This window comes from Rosa rugosa, chromosome 4 (assembly GCF_958449725.1).
Source record: "Rosa rugosa chromosome 4, drRosRugo1.1, whole genome shotgun sequence".
Lineage (NCBI taxonomy): Eukaryota > Viridiplantae > Streptophyta > Magnoliopsida > Rosales > Rosaceae > Rosa > Rosa rugosa.
In genome coordinates, this window is record NC_084823.1 from 47075762 (window position 1) to 47099543 (window position 23782).

General features: G+C 37.5%; 3 protein-coding genes across 7 annotated transcripts; 2 read left to right on the forward strand and 1 right to left on the reverse strand.

The window, feature by feature from the left end:
- The first annotated feature begins 139 nt into the window (after positions 1–139).
- Positions 140–6478, forward strand: LOC133743106 (uncharacterized). Of its 2 annotated transcripts, none has more exons than XM_062170890.1 (18): positions 140–369; positions 472–576; positions 1810–1939; positions 2175–2225; positions 2352–2527; positions 2921–2989; positions 3100–3211; positions 3293–3377; positions 3471–3522; positions 3612–3673; positions 3753–3868; positions 3954–4075; positions 4220–4288; positions 4560–4617; positions 4760–4833; positions 5578–5626; positions 5839–5918; positions 6106–6478. In XM_062170890.1, exons 3-18 carry the CDS (start codon positions 1828–1830, stop codon positions 6184–6186), a joined length of 1368 nt encoding a protein of 455 aa, XP_062026874.1. In that variant the 5' UTR covers positions 140–369; positions 472–576; positions 1810–1827; the 3' UTR covers positions 6187–6478. The 2 variants fall into 2 exon arrangements, with proteins under 2 accessions (XP_062026874.1, XP_062026876.1); XM_062170892.1 differs by having other exon boundaries at positions 1813–1939.
- Positions 6479–6854: 376 nt separating this feature from the next.
- Positions 6855–8370, reverse strand: LOC133743107 (ethylene-responsive transcription factor ERF061). The gene has a single exon (XM_062170893.1). The coding sequence runs from the start codon at positions 8049–8051 to the stop codon at positions 7113–7115; it is 939 nt and encodes a 312-aa protein (XP_062026877.1). The 5' UTR covers positions 8052–8370; the 3' UTR covers positions 6855–7112.
- An 8372-nt stretch (positions 8371–16742) lies between these two features.
- On the forward strand, positions 16743–19561 carry LOC133746330 (uncharacterized). 4 transcript variants are annotated; one of them, XM_062174515.1, is made up of 5 exons: positions 16743–16926; positions 17037–17154; positions 17237–17675; positions 18034–18161; positions 18761–19561. In XM_062174515.1, exons 2-5 carry the CDS (start codon positions 17077–17079, stop codon positions 19226–19228), a joined length of 1113 nt encoding a protein of 370 aa, XP_062030499.1. In that variant the 5' UTR covers positions 16743–16926; positions 17037–17076; the 3' UTR covers positions 19229–19561. The 4 variants fall into 4 exon arrangements, with proteins under 4 accessions (XP_062030499.1, XP_062030500.1, XP_062030497.1 ...); XM_062174516.1 differs by having other exon boundaries at positions 17050–17154; XM_062174513.1 differs by having other exon boundaries at positions 16743–16906.
- The last annotated feature ends 4221 nt before the right edge of the window (positions 19562–23782 follow it).

Consider the following 23782-nt stretch of genomic DNA (forward strand, 5'->3'; position numbering starts at 1 on the left):
CTTGTGCATAACGAGCATATAAAAAAATCCCTACGAAAGTTGGGCCATTATTAGTGTTTGGGGGGGTGTCATTATTGTCTAACTATCATATCCAGCCCACTTTATCTAAAGCCCACTAGTCAAGCAAAGACCATGTGCTCCCTCGCCGCACCGAGTCCGAGTTCCAATCTTTTCCCGCGAACATATCCTCCCAGTCCCTAAACCCTATCCCGCCATTTTAACACCCCACTTCTCCTTTCCCAGCCCTTTAACACCAAAGCTTAACGGCGAGCCTCTTCCACCACCACCACCACAGCTCAATCCAACCTCCAATTGGTGCCTGCCGAAGGATCCTCTCGCCGGCGCCGTGAAATCCCGAGATCTCAAAAGGTCGCGCAATCTAGCCTCTCAATTTCTCTTTTATACTAATTTTGATTCTATGGCTGCAATATTAATAGAAACTGTTAGTTACTAATTCTTTTCTTCGAGCAGCCTCCAAACCCAAAACCCAGAGAAGCATTGGGCGAGACCTCCCCAAACCCAAATCAAATCACTGTTCGAGCTTCTTCCACTGCCTTCGTCCAGACCTCCCCAACTGTAAGTATGCTTCTTTTTCAAGCTTGGATTTCAATGCAATCAGTCAAAATTGGAAAACCCAGTTTCAGTTTCAAAGCACTGGGCTTTTGGATTGTGTGTTTAGCCACTTGTTTCAGTAACTTTCTAGTTTCTACTAATGTTTGATGGTTGAGTCCTACTGTTGGTTTCAAGTTATTGGTTGATTTGGCCTTCATTCAAATCTTGGAGTTATGTGTTATTGGTTGGTTTCAAGTTATTGATCCACTCTGCTTTGGCATCTATAATTAGATGTAGATTTGCTTTTTTGCTTATTTAGATTGAGAAATCTGGTTTTGAAGAATGATGAAGTACCTCTGGTTGTATATCTTGTTTGATTTTTGACATCTTAATGAAATGGGTTTTGGAGAGATGATGTTGCCCTCCATGTCTCTTTCAATTGAATGATGCCTTTTGTTTCGATTATCTGCAAATGCAAACTAAATGAAGTACTTGGCTCACATAATTGAGAGCTATGGTAAAATGTTCATAGAATTGAAAGGTGAAACTCATTTGCTTGCACTCATCACACACTTCTCCATCTTCCTCATGTCATCAATTGCTTCATCATCACTGTCCAGTAGCAAATGGAGCTTTCTTTGGTTATAGCAATGTGCAGCATATGCTTTGTTCAAGTTGGATTTCGTGGTTTCTGTTTTACAAAAGTTAGGATATGTTAACTCACTGTAATGCTTGCAATAAAAGTGTGTGAATATGTTACTACAGGAAAAGTGGAAAACAATGGTGGCTCCTACTTATTGTAATGGTCTGTGTTATATGTGTTAAAGCACTTTTTTTCTTGGAAGTTTATTTGTTATAAGGAAGATTTGGAATTTGAGATAGTTTTGTTGATTCTTGGTTGCTAGAAGTTCATATTTTTACTTTCAAGGGTTATATTTTTACTTTCAGGGGTTGAGATAGTTTTGTATATTTATAAACTATGCATAATTAAGTCTGTGTGTTTCTTATTTTACCGGTTCTAGTTGCTTAAAAAATTAAAAAAAATTAAAATCTGTTAACGGGTTCCAACGGATAACCCGCAAACCCGCCGGGTTTAGCCCGCGAAACCCGTTAACTTAACGGGTTTTTACCGGGTCGGCCCGTTAAGAACCCGCACCGTACCCGCACGTTGCCAGGCCTAGGTTAGGGTTTGGTAGTTTATAATTAAATCTATGTGAAATTTTGGAATATTGACGGCATTAATTGGATGACGGCCAGTAGGTGCTCAGGTCAAGAATGCCTGGACACGAAGTTGCCAACGATGACATGATGATCGATGAGTATGAACAGAAGCAAGTGAATGCTGTTCCTGATGGATTTAACTCTCAGTATCTCAAAATTTACTATGGTAAACAATCTTCATTCCAATTCTACTGAAATTAGCTACCTAATTGTTAGATTTAAGTCTATAAGCAGATCCATCATTTTCTCTTGTCGGGTCGATGGGATTGGTTGTTGTAATTTGTAATTCAATAGATATGAATATGTGAACATTTGTCTAGTTTATTTGCTGTTAAGATATGAATTTTGCGATGGTGTTTCGATTATCTTCTCGTTAAAAAAAAAAGTGTTATTTGTGGCAGGAAAGCTCTTCCCATATGAGGAAATGTTTAAGTGGATGTCCTATGCAAATGGTAAGTCACATTCTCTATCAACCCATTTCCTAACATTCCCTTTCTTTTTGTGTGTTGTACGTGCACACCTGGAAAATGAAAGTTGTTTTTTCCTGGGAATTTGTAACCTGATTTCTGATTTTTTAGATGGCAAGCATCCTGCATGCAACCAGTCCTACTTTGGCCGGAGAGAGTTTTCTTTCACACTGGATAATGATGTTTATCTACGGTACAAAACTTTCAACTCCGTGTCTGAGCTTGAAAATTCTATCAAAGAGAAGTGCCCCGTCAAAATAGATATTGGGCCTGTGTACAATGTTGATGTAAGCTTTTCATAACTCTACTTCATGACTTAAATTTTTATACTCTGTGTGTGTATGTACATAATGTTTGTCTTCTCAATTAAGTATTGAGAAGAGCCCTATATATTCTACTAGAAAAGCCTAAATGTCCATATTTCAAACTAAAGCGCTAATGAGCAAGAAAAGGCCCTTATTATAGATAGGTGAATCATGTAGATCTTGGAATGCATATAGAAAAAAGATTTATATGAAGTTTCAAAAAAATGCACACCAATAGATCCAAGACAATTTCTATGCATGGTGTTCTTGTTTTTCCCTTCTTTTTTCAAATTGTTGGTTTTAACTGTTGTGTATGGTTGTGTTTCTGATATGGCCATGTCTCTGGTTTCAGTTCTAATCTTTCTAATGTTTCAGCCTGCAAAGAGGCATTCCTATGCTCAAAGTGGTTGCTACCCTGAGGAGAGGGAACTGATTTTTGATATAGTAAGTGAATCAACCATTTGAATTATGAAGATTGTAAATAGTCAGAGTCTAACTGAACTTTTGACAATGAATGCTATACCACATGTTTGACAAATTATTTTTCCTCACAGGATATGTCAGATTACGATGATGTTAGATACTGCTGCTCAGGAGCTGATGTGTGCCTGGAGTGCTGGCCGCTTATGACAATTGCTATCAAAGTGATTGACACTGCCCTTCGAGGTAGGAATTTTTTCATTGGCATTTGATGTATATGTTATTAGAACCGTTGATTTTTCACTTTTGTGAACTTCTTTTCTGCAGATGACTTTGGTTTCAATCACATTCTCTGGGTATACAGTGGCCGACGTGGTGTTCATTGTTGGGTTTGTGATGGGAAAGCTAGAAGGTAAATCACTTGGTAGTACGTTAGATTCCTAAGATATGTAATGACACTTAAATAGTGATTTAAAAAAAAAATTATATATTGTTTTTTTTGCAGGCTCACAAATGAACTGAGAGCAGCTATTGCTGACTATTTTCGTGTCTACAAGGTGGTATACTGTTTGAAATACATTTGGGTTAAAAGACACTTATATGTTATACAATTTTGTGAAAGTTGTTAATGATATACTTTGTTCAGGGCAATGAAAACAGTCATAAAAAGGTTTCTTTGATGGGCCCTGCTCTTCATCCATTCCTTGTGTAAGTGTTAACATAGACTGTTGGGTTTTGTGATACTGGATCCTTTGTTGCTTTCACTAAGATGTATTCATTTCTGCAGGAGATCATATACCGAAGTTCTTAAGGATTTCTTTGAGAGGACATTGCTTTCCAGTCAAAAGATATTTTCTACTGCAGAGAGATATGAAAAGATCTTAGATATGATTCCTGATGAATGTATACAACTTTTTCATGTCCTATGTGTCTTTGTGCTGCATCCAGAATTAATGTTCTAATTATGATACTTTTGTTATCATTGCAGCTGTCACTTCTGAGCTTCGGGGAAAGTGGCAAGATAATAGACGAACCTCCAATGCAAAAGAAGACATTAATGTTGCTCGTTGGGAGCAGCTGAAACATTTGCTGCAATCTGGGAAACAGAAGGTACAAGATAGCAGATGTTTGTAAGTTTATTATTTAAAGTACATTATCCTGGGACAAGAGTTGTCTTTGCGGTAGGATTTTGATATTTACAATTTCAATTAACCTCCTGAACCTAATTTTTCTCTACCTGATTGATTGTTTAAGATGCAAGGACTGCGTAGATGTGTGGAGGAGATTGTGTTCTCTTATACCTACCCTAGACTTGACATGGAGGTTTGCACGACAACTCCCTGCTTTGTTTTACTGTCTCCTTAGTTTCAACTTTCAAGTTTCAACAACTAACTATACTATAGTGTACGGTCTCGGTTCTTGAAGCAGTGTGTCTAAACTACGTATATTACTCTAAACTAACTTTACACCGTGCACTATTTAGCATGGCTACATCCTTTATAGTATGTGTCCTCTTTAGTGTGTCTAAACTGTAAAATAATTTCAAAAATATGTCCTTGTAGATTTTCTTATGATATGTATTTGTTTGTGGTAGGTTTCAAAACATATGAACCATTTATTAAAGGCACCATTCTGTGTACATCCAAAGACAGGTTAGTGCCTGGGTTATTTAATATTGCTACCAGATATGATTGATTGTATTTTGTAAATGTTTTCGGGAACTCAACCGTTTAATATTTTAAGAGGTGCTTGAATCTTCTTAAGATTGCTCTATTGACAGTTTCTTTGTTCTAGGTCGTGTTTGTGTTCCGATTGATCCCAACCATTGTGAGGAGTTTGATCCTACTGCAGTTCCAACCCTTTCCACTGTATGTGATAGACCCATGGTTTTCTTCCGTTTCCATACATGTTTTCTTTCTTGGTGGGAGATTTTGCTATCTATAGTCAAACATTCTGCATATTCAACTGTGTAACATGATATATTTGATATATTTTTGAACATAACGTTGTATTTTTGTCATCTCACCTGTTTTGGCCTGCCTCTTCAATGGCAAGAATGCTGGGAAGGTACAGGGCAAGTAGTACATATTCCTACTACATGTCGTCAGCTACATGAATCGCTTGTTCCATTCTACTATATTAAGCGTCAATCAAGTTTTACACATTCATCGTTTGTCCTTTCTTGTATTGTCGAGCATCCGAACATTGCATTTTAGCTACATTCCAGTAATAGTTTTTTGTTTGTTAGTAGGCTAGCACTCCTTATCGTATAGCATATTTTGTTCTAATCATGTGGGCACCTGCTTGCTCTTTCAATTTTTATGGGTGATTGATCCCAGAAATTGAAAAGCATCAAGTTTTATTCTGCTGGGTAGTATGAGCTCTAGTTCAATTTTAATCTTAATGAGGTACAACCTTTTTGCAACTGGATATTTCTTTAATCTTCTAGTAATTTTACCATATTCATCCTGAACTAGATGATTCCAAGCATTCATGTAGATGTTTTACATTGCCTTTTCATTCTGGTTCTTAACATGAGCTATGTTACTTGCCAATGCAATCTGTTGTCTTCTGAGATTTGTGGTCTCTTACATGGTTATGTGGAATTTCAGCTCATAGAAGAACTTAATAATGAGGGTTTGAGAGCAGAGGCTGATAACGGTACGTCAGTATCATCACTTAAAGTTCATTTCGTGTATTGCTCATACCTAGACCAACAGGCTACTCTTGGGTGGTTATGTTGTATGATTAGGCAACTTTGATGTAGGAAATGCTCCAGCAGTGTCTTGTTTACTGCTGGTGCTGCACTAACATGCTACTTCTGTCTTTTCTTTTATGATTGATGGTCTTGTATATATTTTGCTTAACCACAGAACGGGATAGAACGGCACTTGGAAAATCAATAAGATTCTTCCAATCATCATTTTTGGAGCCTTTGGTAAAATCTTGCAAGGTATGTAATCTCAAGTTCTAATGCTCTTGTTCTTGAAAAAGTTGACTAATAAATCAAGTCATGTTGTCAGGGTCTTTACATTGTACTGTTAAGCTGCAAGATGTACATCATTTTCCGAATTATTCTGAACCATCCCAAGTTCAAAACTAAGTTTAAGCTTATTTCATTTGTTTTTCATTCTGTGCAGGAGGAGATGATAAGTTCCTACAATGCAAAACTGCAGCAGTCGAAGTTGCAGCAGTCAAAGAACGTGCTTGCTGCAATCTAATTCATCTTTGTGGTATCCAACTTTCAGGACTCGTTTAGTTCGTGAAACTGAAATTTCCCAACGACATCATTAGGATTTATGAATGAAACTGACAGTCATGTAAATGTCATAAAACACCTTAGTGCTGCAACAGTTTCTCTTGCACATGGTTGCATCTTATTTCACATTTTATTTCCACATTGTCGTTCGGTACAATGAATCATAGGAACACTGTTGAAGCATACTCTGTCACAATCTTTCATTTTATCATCTTTTTCATGAAAAAAATGTAGAATGTGTATTACCCCGTAGACATGTTTACGTGCTTTGGTTTCTTGTCTCCCATGGGATCCGCCGATTGATTTCGACTACATAAGATTGTACAGACAACTGATTGGTAAAAATCAAACGGAGATGATGCTACAGTGCTACACGGAACTGCCTCCTCTGTGTAGTCATTCTTCAAAAGATGACTAAGCAGCTCATCTGAAGAGACACATAACGTTCACATGGTTCTTCTTTCCAATATGCTCACAAGGACAACAACCCTCATCTCCAAATCAATAGGACAATAGGAGATAAGCCTCAGCTGCTTCACCTACATGGCTCGCTTTAACTCATTCTGTATCGCTCATATTTATCAGTTTGGTAGAAGAAGAACTCTTACTCTTGCATCAAGAACTTTAAAATTCGAGGAAGTAGCCATTAATTATTATTAATAACTGGATAATTTGTATCACTGGCAAGTGCCCTGGTACAAAAACAAGGCTTTAAATTACAGGGGACCCAAAACATAAAACCACATTAATTCCTTAGTTATTAGAAACCGAAGGAATCATATTTCAGATATAGCTCATCTCGTGCAGTACCATTTACACTTAGCACCAGTACCATTAATCTAAACCCAGATCAAGAGAAAATTAAAACTAAGCCTCTTTGGCTGTTTCCTAATTAGCAAGGACTTTCCAAATCAACTCTGGGTCAAATGAAGGCATTCTTGCAAGTGAACACCCTTCGAATTCCAAGTCCTCCATCTCCGCCATGGCCACGCTCATCAGACCGTCGTTCGAAACCGACGGCGTGGATGAATTCTCACACCTCCCTTCCGACCCTGTCGGCGTTGGAGACGACAGCAGCTCCTGCCCCAAACCGTCGTAAAAAGTCAAATGCGACGAAGAGGAAGATGACGAATCCACTTTGGTCACTTTTTCAGTCTTAACCGAACCACTACTGCTCTTCTTGGCATTATTCTTCTTGGCCTTTTCCCGCTTCACCTTCTGACAAATCGCCTGAATCTTGGCGTCCACTGAGGCCTTCACGGCGTTGAGCCTCGAGCCGTCAGCGAAACCCAGCTTGGTGGGGTCCTTGAGGTTGGGGAAGTTGAGGCGCGCGTACTCGCCACGGAGCTTGTAGGCGGCGCGGTCGTAGGCGTAGGCGGCGGCTTCGGCGGTGTCGTAGGTGCCGAGCCAGACTCTCATTCTGTTCTGGGGGAGTCTGATCTCGGCGACCCATTTGCCCCAATGCCTCTGCCTCACTCCTCTGTACAGCTTCTTCTTGGTGGGGGCTAGGTACGTGGTGGAGCAAGAGGAAGAGGAGCTATAGCTTGGGATTTGAACTGGGTTCGTCGGAAGGCGGGAAACGGCGCCGTTGTTTGCGCGGGTTTGCTCGCTGAACTTCTGGATGAGGTCACGCTGGAGGAGGTAGACGGAGGAGCCTAGTGGCTCCGAAACTGGGGTGGTGGTGGTGGTTGTGTGGGTTTGTGGGAAATGGGAGAAGATTGAGTCCAAGGTGTTTGTGCCGCCGGTTAGGATGAGGTTGGATAGAGATGAACGGATATCGAATTCGGTGAACTCGAAAGGGAGGTGATTTTGTTGCATTGTTTCCATGATTGTTTGGTAAAAGAAACAAAGGGGTTTTGGTTTCCCGGAAAATTGGGAACTGAAGTGTAGGAAAAAGGCACTAAAAAGGAGACCTTTTTTTCCGAATGAGTAAGATTCAGAAGCAAAAGTGAAGGAAAAAGTAAGGGATCAGGTGAAAGTATGCGTCTCAGAAATGAAAAGCTAAGAGCTTAGAAGAACAAGATGGGCACAGAAGAGAAGAGGAGGAAGCTTTGGTTATCTGAGAGAGAAGAGAGGATTGAGATTTTCAATTTTGTTGATGAGGTTTGTTCAGAGGAGTGTTGAATTACTAATGCCTGAAGGCTGAACTTGGTCTCCCTATTTATAGCAGCAGTGTATTGCCTACTACAAAATATCTACCCCTCTGTTCACAACCTCAAAATTCTAACAGCTTTGAAATTGGGTCAAAATTGCATGGTGTGGATATGACTATATTGCCCATTATGGAGAATAAACAGTAATTGTGTCAAAATTATTGCTTTCTTTTGATTACTTAATCAAAAATGTTATTTGCGCTCCTCAATAATATTTGTGCACTCTCTTATTATTTATGTATTGAATATGCGAATTCAAATTATTTATCTTTACTTTTTCTTTTTCTTTTTGAGAAATTATTTATATTTACTTTACGCAAAGGAAAATTCAAATAATAATATAAGATTCTCTCAAAAAAAATAATAATAATAATATAAGATCATGACACGTTGAGTAATATAAGGTCTGTTGAGTGAGAAAATATATACCAAAATATTTTTGAATTGTCTCTAACAATTTAACATGCAAACTCATTAATCTCGTTTAAATATTACATTCTTGATAAAAGTTCTATCATATTATGAACTAGATCATTCGGTTGTTACATTGAACGAAACAATTATTAATACATCTTACAACTAAAAATTTCGGAGCATCACATCCTCCGCAAGCATACTTCTTTGTCTCCTCCTCTAGTATGAACATTATGCGATAACTATGATTATGAGGAAGGGTGTTGTTGTAAATGCACGAAAGATCTAGAAACGAAAAAGCGTAAAAGAACTCTGTATTATGTGTGTTGTTGTTGAACTCTTGTGAAATGCGAAAATCTTGTAAGATTTTTGGTTTCACTTTGCCTTCCTCCGTGTAGCACTGTAGCCCAATGGTCCCTGTGATGCTCTAAAGCTACTTTGTCGATTTATTATAGACAGCAGCAGTAGTCACTAGTCAGCTTCAGCTTCTCGAACAAAGTCCAACACCCTCCATAACTCAACCAGGCCACGCGTCTTCTAGCTCTTAATCCCAAAAACCCCAACTTATCTCCTCTGGGTTTTGGCTTTCCTTTCGTCTCGTGCAGGTAGTCCAAGATATACTTACTAGGCCAGAGAGATTTTGCCTTTCTATTTTTCGACGCCGCAGAAGTTGCCAATTGCTACCTTTTTCATATAATGGTACGTAATGGTGATGGTGATCGATATGTGGATGAGGATGAGGATATGAATGTTAAGCATTAATCGTTATTATTTGAGTGTCAACTCTGGTTTGAATCATTCGCTTCCCTAATCAAGTTGTGAAACCTTTTACCGCCAATTGCTTAGCTACTAGTTCACATACAACTAATCAAGTTGTGTGTCAAAAGTTTGAACACCATCACTTTGCACAAGTTGTGTACGTCGGTCCAAATATGTACTTTTGGACAATTGGGTATGAGCGGTTTGTGTGGATTGTTAGCGTGCGTGAAATTCATAGCAAAACTCATACATCAACGAAGGATAATAGTCATGTTACGAGTTAAAAACTGTGGTGATAGTCAATGCTAATATGATGGGCATTCGCATATGAAAAGGTGACTACTGCAACAACTTAAGTGGATCTACTTCACCATTTTCCTTGAGCTCAAAGCTAGTTTAAGCTATTCCGATATGTTTAAAGTCTCAACTATATATCATTCAAACACTAGTCAATTAAAGGAAATAGCTACCACTCGTCCTGAGGGGGAAAAAATAAAAAGGGCTTCGGAATAAAAGAAAGGTCATGAGACCAAAGTGGACGTCTTCCTACTGAAATGAGTTTAAGGGGGTGGGTCTTGCTTCAACAGACAATTAAGCATGGTTTAGTAGTGAAAGCAACTTCCTCCATAATCATCTAGGCAATCAGATTCTGCAATTGTCATTTCATCGATCGTTGCTCATTCCCATAAGACCGAAACTTGTATATAAAGGGGCTTTTGTTGGATGAAAATTAGGGTTATGCTATGAAAAGCTATGTTTGCAAATAGTTTCAATGGTCTGAAAACCCCCAGTGATGAAAAAGTAGGATTGATATTCAGGGCCTTGGTGAAAACCAAATTTCTTTGAGGATGTTAGAAACTTAGTATGTCACATCATAAAACTATATTAAGGCATGAGATCCATAAAAGCATAAAGTTTAGTGACGAGGTCCAAGGCATGTGAACTTGCAGTCTATTGAACCGTTGTAATAATTGTTTGACTTTTTCAGCTTAATTGCCAATAAGATTTCCAATATCTTATCAACAAGTTTAGGCTCAATTCTATTGAACCCTGAACCGAGTGGGGGAAAGAATGCAAAATTTAAATAAAATAAAATAAAAAAAGCCTAGTTTTTTTTGTTGAAAGAAAGAAAATAACATTAAATACTAAAACCTCTAGGACATCCAGAATTTACACGATCAAACATCAAGGCTCTAGAAGCACCCGTTGGAAAGCTACCCGACCAAGTAGCTTCAAAGGTGATAGTGTGTCCTCGATTAGTAATTGCGTCAGCTACAAAATTGGCCTCTCTAAACACATGTTTAAAGGAAACGAAATAAAAAACAAGAGGCAATTTCTTTAATATCTCGAACAAGAGTGATTAGTCTCTAAGGCGGGGTGATGTTTCTAGTTGGGCAGTTCATATATAGCTTGTGGTGGAACTCTACAATCCACTCAGAGATTAGGCAGGTCTGTAAGTAAGCCTAACTCTTCTCATGTCCTTTTTCTTGTATCTTCTCAATCACCTTAATTAGGGGGATGTATTTGTCATTTAGAAATTGAATTGATCAGGCATAGGATTATAGGGCCTTTTCACAAATGTGTGCAGACAAACTTTTTGAATGTGTAGCTTTTAGGAACTACAACATGGGAGGGGATAACTCATTAACATTCTCCATGTCGATGCCCATATCAAATAGAAAGAAGAGTACTTAAAAGGCCATGTGTCTAATAATTACTTGGAGTACATTGTATAATGATTTTCACTTACCAAACGTTAAAATAATTTTCCCGTCAATAAAATTTTTTATGAAAGCTTTTATTTAATATGTTGATAAGCAATTGTCAATTATTGATGTATGTAAAATTTATCATTAGTTTACAATATGTACATCTTATTAACAATAACTTAGCTATAGTAATGCAAGAGTTGTTATTAAAATAAAAGATGAAATATCTGGAAGAAGCATTTCATAATTAAGCTAAACTTTTTGTACGTTTGGTGAATTTTGTTTGTATTTAGTTTCATAAGCTTATCTATCACGCGTTTTAAAGTAGAAATCGAGTTTATTGATCAAGAAATGTCGACGATGCCATTAGCGAGAGTTTATAACAATAATCAGTCGATTATTGAATGAGTTTCTAAGACCATTTCTTGTTGTTTCAAATAGCCAGCTGGGTTTTCAAACTGAGAAAGGTAGGATGGACAGTTACATCAGAATGGACCCAATCAGAGTATGGTACGTACATTAAAGACGTAAAGGTCGTCCTTGTAAAAGGACAAAGCTCGTGAAATGACACCCATGCATATAAACACATCTTTTCCTCTCTTCTTCAATGGCCCAGAAAGAAGAAAAGCTAGCTAGCTTCTGTATTTGCATGTGAGCCACTACCTACCCAACTTCTTCTCACAAAAGTCAAATCCCAACACAGTTCGTACGATCTAGCTAGTCGTCTTCTGCTGCTACTACCCGATCCCGATCCCGATCCCGATCCCGATCTCGATCTTCATGTTATTAGCTAAAGGATCTTTCTGTCCTTGTCCATCGATCTCTCCCATTTTCACTTCCCTTTTAAACGTACGCCAAATTTGCTGATTAGCCAAAACAGAAGTGGATTAGTTATTCTAAAATTCATTATGCTGTCCAAGTCTTGGACTGGGCATGTGGGATCAGAAAAAGGGATGGGGTAAATATTCTCTATAGTCTCTACGAGAGATCTTGTGCCATAGTTAATTCGGATAAATTGAAAATTAAGAAGTCAGTATATGTCTATGTAAAGCTAAAACTGAAAACATTATGAGATTGAGGAGTGAGCTAAAACTGTGATTTCTACTACAACTTTTAATTAACAACTAATTAAGTGAGCTAAACGAGTTAGCAAACTTATCGACTTTGAAGTTTGTTTCACTAAATAGATGTTTTTTGAAACGAGATCAATGCAAAACGCAAAACTGAATTACATCCTTACTAATTATTAGGATTCTCCGTGGAATGGAAACTTGTCAGCAAGTGACTATCCACTTGAATTTTATTGAATCCCTAGATTAGGAGCTTTAAAAAAAAAAAAAAAAAAACCCACTCCATTCCCACCCTTGATGAGGCTCGAACTCCTGACCTCTTAGATTAGGAGCTTACGCCTAGTGGAGTTGATCATTTCATATAACTTTATGACCTAAGTTTTGACTCCCACGCAAGTTATAATGGTTCGAAAGCTGATAGTATTATAAAGACGGTGGTGATACTCGTCGGTGTTCGTTCTCAAACCCCAAACCGCAAAGAAGAAAAAAATGCAAACAGATCAACCTCAGAGTCAATCTTGGCACCTCAAAGTCGCGCCGGACAAAACCCTGGCAACTGATTTTGCCTCGAAAAGGGCATACACGTAATTAGTGCCAACAGCAGGGGCCAATACAGAAATAAATGTCAAAAAGCTGTATTTTGGCAGCATGCGGACTTGGTCGCAAAAGCAGATCAGTCGGGAGACGCCGACTTTATCACAGTGGGCCTATCTCCTGAGCCCGACACGTCACACACATAACCCCTCTCTCGCTGCGTGTCACGTTATCATTTCCTCACCGGTGAAAGGGGAAATCCCAAAATCTCGTGAAAATCATCTCATTTCCGGAAAAGATCATCTCGCGCACGCAAAAGGCAACCCCAAACGGCGCCGTCCATGCCTCCATTCACACAATTTGCTTCGGACCTTTTGCACTTGACGCCAGCCTGACGTCACGAAACCAATCAGCATTCAGCGAAGGCCTCGAAAGTCCAATGAGCACCTCACCCACATGGGCCTGAGAGTTGAGCCTGTTTTGGATGAGAGGATAAATGGGCCCCACTATATGTTTTTCCCCTGAGGCTCTGTGGTTGCCGTCATGCCATGCGTCCACGCTAGGTAATGGGCAAAAAAAAGCCAAGCATTGGCCATCAAAGTCTTCCCTACCTACAAAAATATAACATGATTGAGTTCTTGTATGATTGTATGATCCGATAAGCTTCGGATGCAGAAACACATGGTTGGTCTTCACGACTTCACTTATGGCGAATATGGGATCCTTTTCCTCGCTTCACGTATTTTTATTTTAGAGACAATTCATTGAATATTTTATCTCCACGTACATTTAAAACCGAACAGAGCGAATCACCTGGTGTGGTAAAGTTGGTCGAGTTGCCTTGTATGAAAACCCCATGTCTAGAGATCCTAACTCCCACCAATTTGTGGCCAGCAGGTTTGAGGGGCCTTCGAGTTCGTGCGCCTGTGGCGAGAGATTAGTCTGGTTTTGCTGGAATATACTCTCGTGGACCTCGGTTCTGAATACTGACTGGGTGGGTCATAGGTGTGTTACTAACTCGCTAACGTAACCAAAGTGGCTTGCTATCTCACTCTCAATAAATAATAAATAAAAAATAAAATAAAAACCGAACAGAGCGAGAGTGAAATTTTTTTTATTGTTTCACAAAATTAGTAGAAGCTGAATAGAGAAAGGCCAACGACATTACTCGTCTTTGTAGTAGTAATATGATTCTTACTTACCTATTGTCACCAACATGTTATCTGGGCCTACCATCAATGGCATTTAATTTAGGAATATGGTGGAGATTTTTTCTTTTTCCCAAACAATTCTCTGATGCAAGTTACAACAGCTTTTGCATGGTCTTTATTTTTTTTTTAATTTTTTCTGCCATTTCTCTCAGATGGCATATGTTACAGCAAAGAGAGGGTTCATACAGTGCTTCTTCACTTCTGCATTGCTGCATCGTTTAACCTGTATTTGGTTGGTTGCCTTCACTTTTGTTGGTTTCTTTGAACATATTAAGAGCAATGCTACGACCTTCCCCCTTTGGACCTTCATCATCTTGTATTGTAGTTTCATTATCGGAACCGTTTTAGAAAACCAATAGTTCTATTTCTATAATCATGTGATAAGATTTTGGAAAAGGCCAACACTGGGAGATTACTAGTATTCTTCAGGCCGGTGGACAACACAATATAATAAGCAGAACATTAGTGGTAACAGTTCGGTTTTTAGGGTTCTCCAAGGCAAGGCAAAGAAATCATAAGCAGTACTACGTTCTTGGTCTTTGAAGAAGTGAAATTTCTATTGGTTGTTGCTAGCTGGCTCATGGCACATGAAGGCAAAACGAGTGGTCAAAGATTTCACCTGACAACAGCATTAGAGTGAGAAAGACCTGTGTGAATACGGGACCCATTTGACAGTCTTTTCGGCAATAAGTTAATTACACTTTCTATCTGTTGCCTGTTGCCTGTTGCCTGTTGCAAACAGAATTAGACTCTTCTTCAAGAAAACAGGTACTGCCGAGAAATGCGCTTGTTGGTTGCTTCTCCGAAATGGTGAAATAAATCACTCTAAAAATGCTTCTATAACTTAACTTATAGAAATGCATTTTTAATTGTTTAAATGCAACGCTATCCAAGGCAATTTAATTTCCGTACCTAAAAATGCTTCTAGAAGGGCTAAACTGGCCCTATGTGTGTCTCATTAGTCCATCCTTCTTCTCCGGCCAGCCAGGTGCTATTCAGTGAGCTGGCCTGAACTCTTTGGACCTCCTGCAAATAATTTCTTCTATAATATTCCTCTGATGGTGTTGCTGTGGACCAAGGTCGGTTTGACAATTTCTAATACTCACATCCAACTATTTAGATTTTAGAGGGATCATCAGCTGAGCGCTACGTACCCAACCTCCCAGAAAAGAAATTAATTAAGAACAACAATTGGACAACCCTTAAATGCTCTTATCACCCTATTAGCTAGGAGCCGTGGACTTTGGAGCTCTCAATTATTCAGAACCTCAATGATTTAGGGAGATAACTACATTTTATATTCCTGGGGGCCTTTTGATTGGGAAAATAAAATCATCCTATTTAGACATTATTATGAGCTCTAAAAGACTTTTATTGTTACTTGTTCTAATCATCATTAGAAGTTTAGAACCCTCAGTTTTGGGTAAGTTGACCCAGCTGTTCAAATTCTTCATCAACATCCACCCCAGTCACTGAGTGACCGAGTCAAATTTAAGCTGATTAAGTGGGATTCTGACCTGTCTAAACTAGTATTCTTATACAGTGTTACTGCAGACTTGTATCAAAATTGACTAATAGAACGAAGTAATAAAGACACCTCAGAGGTAGGTTCTGGCTGTTCAGCACATATATGCTTATTCTTTTGCTACTCGCCTAACGCTGAGGCCAAGTATATTCTATGCTTGCTTAGGCAGAATGTTAAGCATATTGCTGTATTGTGCTACAAGTCCCATTTATTGTATGTGAAGGGGATGGTTGTGCATTAGGCTTAACTTCACTTTATACACTCAAGTTTTACTTGTCATGTAATTGGTCATTTTAGTTGTTAGCCAAGATCATATATTTTTGCTTTATGTTTAAATTGAATCCCTATAAGAACAAGTCACGCGAATTGTGATGAAGCAAACACTAATCAAACTGATACACAGTGTGATGTCCCATAACTAAAAATATGAAATTTATACATGCCACATAAACAGTTAATAGATTAAGTGACAAATATTGTTATTTAGGTCCAAGTTCATCTTCACCTCTCATAATGAGGCTAAACTTTTTCTTTTTTTTATTACATCAACAAACTCAAATTACAGCAACTAGTATAATCAAACTGATCACACTGTGTATGTCCCATAACTAAAAATATAAAATTTATATATGCCACATAAATAGTTAATAGATTGAGTGACAAATATTGTTATTTAGGTCCAAGTTCATCCTCACCTCTCATAATGAGGCTAAAGTTTATTTTTTATTTTTGATTATATCAACAAACTCAAATTACAGCAACTAGTATTTTGTGAGTTCAACTCACAACCTCTCACTTACAAAGAAGAGACTAATTGACACTGGATCAAATGGTACTGTGCGACTAAACTTAATTCTCATTATAATTCAAACATTATAAAGGTCATGGGTTCGATTTTCATTAACATATGTAAGGGTGGGGTGGACTTAAAAAAAAAAAAAAAAATTCTCATTAGGGTTTTCCCTCTTCTTGTTAATATACTCAATTTAATAAAAATAGCGATCCAACAAATCAACTGGACTAGGGTACGGCCCATTTCGGCCCACACCACTTTCGGATGATCCACCAAAGCAACCGGGTCCTTGAACTCCGGTTCTCCGCTTCTTCGGTCCCTCGAGTCTCTAGCTAGTCTCTGACTCTTCATCGTCTTCGTTGACCTCTAGTACTTCACCTCTAAACACCATTATTATTATTTTTTCGAAAAAGATACATTCTTGAATTCTCCGACCTCTACGAGAAGCCCAGTTTGTGACTCAAACCATACTCATGCTAAGCAAGCACACACAAGCACCCTCCTCTTATTCTGGGTAAGCAGTCTGAATCTAAGGTAGTTGATATATATCTTACACAAGTTTTGCGCTTTTACTTTTCTGTTCAAAAAGTAGAAAGCTTTGTACTTTCATGTATGGTTTTAATGTCTGGTTCGATTCAAAATAGGGTCTTTTTGTAGTTTAGAGAAGTGGGCTTGTCTCAAATTATGGAGAAGCGTATTGCTCTTTTGGTCGGGGTTTTGCTCTTGCAGCTTGTGATTCATTGTTCTGGTGCTGATTTGAAGGTAAAAGAATGTGAAAACTTGTTTTTGTTGAGCATAGTTTGTTGCTTTTGGATTTTACTTGATTAGCTAATTTTGAAAATAGGTAGACGAAGGTGCAAAAACTGTTGTGGATCCGAATGTTACAGTAACATCCAAGGGTTCAGATAGTTCGGATGATAAGAAGGTCGTGTCGAATTTAGTTTCAAATGTTAATGAAGTTCAAGATGTGAAGAAAGATAAAGTTAAGGATGGTGGATCCAAGGATGGTGTTGGGAATGGCAAGGAGAAGAGCGGTTCAGATGGGGAAGTTGGGTCAACAGAATCTCATAGTGTGCCAAAGGTTAAGAAAGGATCAAATGATGGGAAGAATGGAAAGCCGAGTGAGAAATCAAAGGCAATGCCTAAGGAGGAGGTGGGTAATGCCGGAAATGTGAACCCGGTGAGAGAGGATGGTACTGCCCGTGAAGAATGTGGTTCAGCTAATATGTGCACTGTTGAGGAGAACAAGCTGGTTGCGTGTTTGAGAGTTCCTGGAGATGATGGTATGTGTTACACTTTGTATTAATGGAAGCTCTATGCAGTTTTGTTGTTTATCTTATCTATTATTAGGGTGTTTTATTTTTCAAATTTCATGTTGTGGAGCTCATGATTTTATCAGTCTAAGGCTCTAAACTTAATATGAAAAAACAAATTACAAGATAAGTGTCGATTGACTAGAAGAGAAATTTCATAGATATGATTGTTCAGAACCAAACTGAAATATTCAGAAATCAGAGTTTGCTTCTATGTGTTTACAGATCCTTATTTACTTGGCAAGCAGAAATATGTATAAATTTATTGTTTCTTTCTAAATCTTATCTGATTGCTGTTGATAAGACTTGATTTGGTTGGTATTTTCAGATTCTCCTCATCTTTCACTTTTAATTCAGAACAAGGGTAAAGACCCTCTTGTGGTTACCATATCAGCTCCTGATTTTGTGCGGCTAGACAAATCAGAAGTTCAACTGAAAGAGAAAGATAATGCAAAGGTACTTTGTAAACAATGCCAAAGAGTTGTTTGAATCACAAAATATAGTTTGTTTGATGTGTTGTTAAGCAAGGCTAGTATCTTCTATGGTTTTACTAATCCCTATTGTGTGCTCTTTTACTTTTAGACATTGATGCATGATTGTCTTATCAAAGAATTCTGCATTGTTTTACCTCCACTCTACATTGTCTCAACGGATCCTTGGGTTATGAGATTCTCCATTTTAAACAATAATGTGGACCAATTTTGATATACCACTTCACGTAAAACCTGGTTGTTAATATCTCCTTGCTTGGGGGACTTATAAATTACTCAATTGTCCTTGCAATTTCACTGGCTAATAATGTTTTTTAGGCCAAGGCACCAAATTCCTTTAATAACTTTGTACCACGTACATTCTCAGACTGTCCATATACATATATATGTATGTAGCAGTGGATCTCCTGAGTCTTCTTCTCAAGTACTAATTGGTTGATTCATTTCACCTATACTCATAGTAGGTTTTTAATTGATGTCATAGGTTGTAAATGAGCATGCTTGGTATTTGATGCCTCTTATCACGATTTTAGAAGTCGGTTGTGACCGGATATAATAATGCAGGTGGATGTTTCTGTTGGAAGTGGAGGAGCTACCAGTATAATTGTTCTAAAAGCAGGAAATGGCAATTGCAGCCTTGATTTCAAGGATCTAATCACGCACAGTTCCAGGAAGGAGCCTGATAATTCTTCAAGTACCACCTACTTATACCTCTGGACACACAGACCTGCCATTGGGATTCTATTGGTTGCCTCGCTGATGATTTTGGTATTGGCTGGGATGTATGTCCGATTTATGAAGAGGCGGGTTTCCAGCAGTGGCTTTAAATATCAAAAGCTAGATGATGTGCGCCTCCCAGTTTTGAGCAGCGAAAAGCCGGAGCTGCACATTAATGATGGATGGGACGACACTTGGGATGATAACTGGGATGATGAGGAGGCCCCCCATACACCCTCGATGCCGGTTACTCCTAGCCTCTCTGGCAAAGGCCTTGCCTCACGAAGGTTGAACAAGGAAGGGTGGAAAGATTAGTTGGTTAGGTTGACTTGACTTGAACACTCAAAGAACGGGAAAAGAAGGAGATGATAGATGTATGTTTTTGTTTATTAAACTATCTTTTTATCATTGACATAACCATAACCACTTTGAGATTTTGTTTCCCTAGCAAATATGGTAACGCTGAAAATGTTGTTTCCACTCACAAAGAGCCTGTGGTTTTGACTGGATTCTTGGGTCTCTTGGTACTTCTGCCCAACACGGTGGGTGACATTTCATGTACAGTGACAGACTGAAGTAAGCAGGTTTTTTGTTAATTTTTTTTTGTTTATTTTTTGTTTATGAAGTGTGAAACAACCTGTTGCTTCATTGGTGTTGCAATTTAAAACTTCTGCAGAGCAAAATAGGTTGCTAAAACTTTCTGCAAAACTTACCCTGCTTCAGTCTTCACTTCACCTATTGATTCATAATCTCAACATTTGCAACTGTTTGATGTGGTCATCTTGAGGTCCAAAACTCGTAGAATTTTAGGCAATACATTTCTTGTGAAACAATCACAATGACTCTATGACTCTGGAAAGTGGAACTAATATTTTGTGTCATTTCAACTTTTCATAAGCATGGAAACCTGTATTTAAAAGGTGAGCTGAAGAACAGTATGATTCCTAATTCCAAGCATTCACTTATTAGAGAGATCATAGGCCTTAAACAGTAATGACTACATTTCTCAACGTACAATTCAATACTATTCTAGTCTTTTTAGTTTATCTGAGTGAAATTTTGGAGGAAACTAAGTGGAGTTATCAATCCTAACTGGACTCTTGTGGACATGCAGAGTTGTGCTACAGTTTTCAACTTTCTACCTAAAAATTTAATATTTGAAAACAATTGTAAAACTTGTGGTGAATGAATCAGAGACGATAATACTAATTTTTATATGGATAGAAATGGCAGGGGCTCAACTTTAGATCTCAACGTTTATAATTTTCTCTATGAATATCAACATCCTCATCGAAACCATATAAGCTTGATTGCTACAAGAGCAAATGCAAACTGGTGCAATTTTAGATCTCTCCGGAGCTGGATCAACAGCCCAGATCAACACTACAACCATAATCAACATGTGAGCTATATGCCTATATATCCGTTCTTGACCTGCTGCCTGATAATCAACATGGATCTGCTACTACCGTCAACTTGACGTGTGCGTAACTGCTGCATATGCATGAATCGATCTGCAACTGCTGGTATTCGAGGAAACTCATGCATTTGTTATGTAATTCAATCCACCAATCCATCGCAGTTAGATTATGACAGTGAAAATAGTTGAGTCATCTCAACTTTCTTAACAATTAATGACAAACTCACATGAACTGAGCATTTAAAACTCACCATTAATAGTTTGAGCTAAGAATGATATGCATGTCAAACTCCAAACTTCATTCATGAGAGAACTCAAAACTTAGACTAATTTTTCCAATGTCCCTTTTTATACTATTTTTTTTCTTTTCTTTGAGTGAAATATTGAAGGAAACAAAGTAGAGTACTAATCAGAAATGGGTTCAACATGTGTTTGGATCCTACATATAATACCCCATAAGTCCATTATGCATCCAACACGGGCGACTTGAGGATTCATAGTAACTTAGTAAGTAATTAGTTACTAATTAGCAACCCTAACCCCTTGCCCCTAGCCTTGTTCCACCATTCCCATTTTTTATAAACATCTCAAACAAGAAAACCCCTACTAACAGATGAACTGATGAACTTTCTAAACATCAAGCTCCCTTGCAAAGCAAAGGCGGCGGCGGCGGCCATTTTGGAGAAGGAAATGATATAGTCGATTTTGCCTAGGCTCATGACCCCAAATAGCAAGACTAAGAATTTTTACTTCATCATTAACAGCTTTCATTCTTATCTAGTGGTCATCTTTGCTAATTTAAAATAACATGTTAATAACTAAACAAATACATATATAAAGTTTTGAACCCGTAGCTTTCCATCGATCCTTTATTTATACAATGGCTTGACTTTATAACTAGCCACCACCTAAAAATCCACCGAATAGAGAACTTCACCTGTGTTGCCCCCTATAATCAAGACCTGCAATTGGTTGATGTGTAATAGTGAGTGATCATGGCGGAAAACGCATGACGGATTTGAGAAAACACATGCTACAATATAAACGTTTTTTCCAGATCATAAACTTGAAGGATTTGAGGTCTAGTAAAACAATCACCATTACTTTATTATGACTCTGAAATGAATATTGTCTGTCATTTTGAACTTTTCTTTAACAATATTGACAAATTCTAACAATGAACTAGGCGTTTAAAGATGAGCTGAAGAATTGGGGCACTTATAATGCCAAATTTTCTTTCATCAGATTAACCGAAACCCTTGATTATTATTATTATTATTTTTGTTGTTGATTATTATTATCTGACTAAAATATTGGAAGAAACTATATGTACATATGTCCATTACTATATCATGCACAGAAAGAAAGAAAAAATATGAAAAATAAAAAAAAACTTTTTTTTAGCTGAACACAATAATCCTGGTCTATAAACGTGCATACAAGGCCCAAGTGGTAAGTACTAAAATGTTGGATCAAATAGTTGGGGTTGTCCATTGCTTCAGATCCGAAGCTTTGTGTTTCGGTTTCTCTTGGTTTCTATCCTCTTCCAATGTCCGTACTATAATTGCTCGTAGTTCAGCCAAACCATTGAAACAACAAGCAAACTCGCAATTACAGGATGCATGAAGCCATGAAAATCGAAAAAGAATAGTGAACACATTTCTGTATTAATAATTAAGCAGCCCATCTCAATGCGAGCTTGATATACTTTGTGAGTTACTTCACCTGTTGCCCCATGTCATTATCAACACCTGCAACAATGACGCACGTCTGTATGACGTGCATCATGAGGTTCATACGTTTTGAGAGAGAAAATTTCGTGTGAAATACTAGAATTACAACAATATTTATGAATCCACCGAAACCACCACAATTACTTCATGATTCTGGAAATGCAAAATTTGTTTGATTTCAAATTTTATTTCAATGACTTTGTTTTAGACGGATAAAATTTTAGCTGAAGGTAAGCCAAAGAATATTTTCAATTCAATTTCAAACACTGATTTGATTCATGTGAACCTATAATAGATAATTACTATTCTACTACATACATATTTCTTTTTTCATTTATTGAAGTGAAATATTGGAGAAAACTCAAGTAGAATTAATTCTGTTTCCACCATGCCACATACATGTATGATGCTTCTTAGGGAGTTTTTCGCATATCTTGAATGTTATCAGTATCCCATAAATAACTAATCAATGAAATTGTAAGAGCAAAATTCAAATTCTTTAGTAGAGGTAATGTGACTAATATATGCACTCTTATAGGAATGGGTTCAATGCCAGTCACTGGATGTCGTCATCTAATGTAGTAGCGTGAAAGAAAAATATAATATCTTGCTGCTGGACTGCTTGTAACTTGAGAGAAACCTTCGTCAAATTAAACAGATCTTTTTAGCTTATTACTTGCACATTGATCTTTTTATTTGTGAGGTACATTGTTATTTTATCTTTTGGAAGTAAATTTAATAATAATAATGGACTGTTAATTGAGTGAATCATCATACTACTCGATATCCAATCTTAGCCGGCTAAAAATTGCCCAACAATATCTCAATTAATAGCATGAACTAAGCATGCTAGCCCAGGCATGCAGGCCACATATTGTGTTTACCTTGTTCGTTCCCCATAATCAACACCTGCAACATGAGGTCCAAAACTTCTAGGATCTGAGAAAACACGTTTTATATGAAATAATCATACTTGATTCGTTTATAACCGAAATAAATAGTGTGGATTTCAACTTTTCCCTACAATCACAAAATAGCAATGAATTGGACTTGCATGTATTTCAAGGTGATATGAACACTGGTATATATATTTATAATGCTTAAGATAGAATTGCAAACATTCATTCCATAGACTATACACTACTTTATTTGTTTACATTTCTTTTTACCGAAATATTGGAGGAAACTACAAAAAGAAATGAGGTTACTCCGTCTCCTTATTTCATGTAACTTTGACTAATTTCTCTAGGCAATCAACATGAAACAAAAAAGTAATAGAAACTTCTATGCCTTTAAACATGATGTCATATGCGTTATTTTAGAAAATGTTGTAACTTTATCTTTGAAAAAAAACATGTAACTCAATGACATATGAACTTGATAATAGTTTGATGCTATTGAGTGTAAAAACATTGGACGTGTAAGAAGAAAACATTGTTTTCTTCTTAGCATGTTTTCTATATGTTAGCAAGGAAAGAGTTGACTATTAAATTATAAATAGTCATTATACTTTGGCATTGAGTAGGTAAATGAGATTTTCAAAGTTTTAAACTTTTTTTTTGGTTTGTAGCATCCTAGAGAAATATCATCTCCTCATCCAGATTGTAATGTTATTTGTTCCTACCGGGCTCAACGGCCGCTGGATTATAGGAAATCTTAGGTTGGTCCAAGAAATTGTAAAGAAGGGAAACCAGACATAATTGAACACCATAATAC

What these genes read in the sequence shown, in the direction of transcription:
- LOC133743107 (XM_062170893.1), bottom strand. Translation starts at nt 8,051, where the DNA reads ATGGAAACAATGCAACAAAATCACCTCCCTTTCGAGTTCACCGAATTC.
- LOC133743106 (XM_062170890.1), top strand. Translation starts at nt 1,828, where the DNA reads ATGCCTGGACACGAAGTTGCCAACGATGACATGATGATCGATGAGTAT. An exon ending in AGATATGATTCCTGATGAAT is followed by an intron (nt 3,869 to 3,953) that starts GTATACAACTTT and finishes TTATCATTGCAG; the next exon opens with CTGTCACTTCTGAGCTTCGG. An exon ending in CTTTGGTAAAATCTTGCAAG is followed by an intron (nt 5,919 to 6,105) that starts GTATGTAATCTC and finishes CATTCTGTGCAG; the next exon opens with GAGGAGATGATAAGTTCCTA.
- LOC133746330 (XM_062174515.1), top strand. Translation starts at nt 17,077, where the DNA reads ATGGAGAAGCGTATTGCTCTTTTGGTCGGGGTTTTGCTCTTGCAGCTT. An exon ending in GAGAGTTCCTGGAGATGATG is followed by an intron (nt 17,676 to 18,033) that starts GTATGTGTTACA and finishes TGGTATTTTCAG; the next exon opens with ATTCTCCTCATCTTTCACTT. An exon ending in AAGAGAAAGATAATGCAAAG is followed by an intron (nt 18,162 to 18,760) that starts GTACTTTGTAAA and finishes ATAATAATGCAG; the next exon opens with GTGGATGTTTCTGTTGGAAG.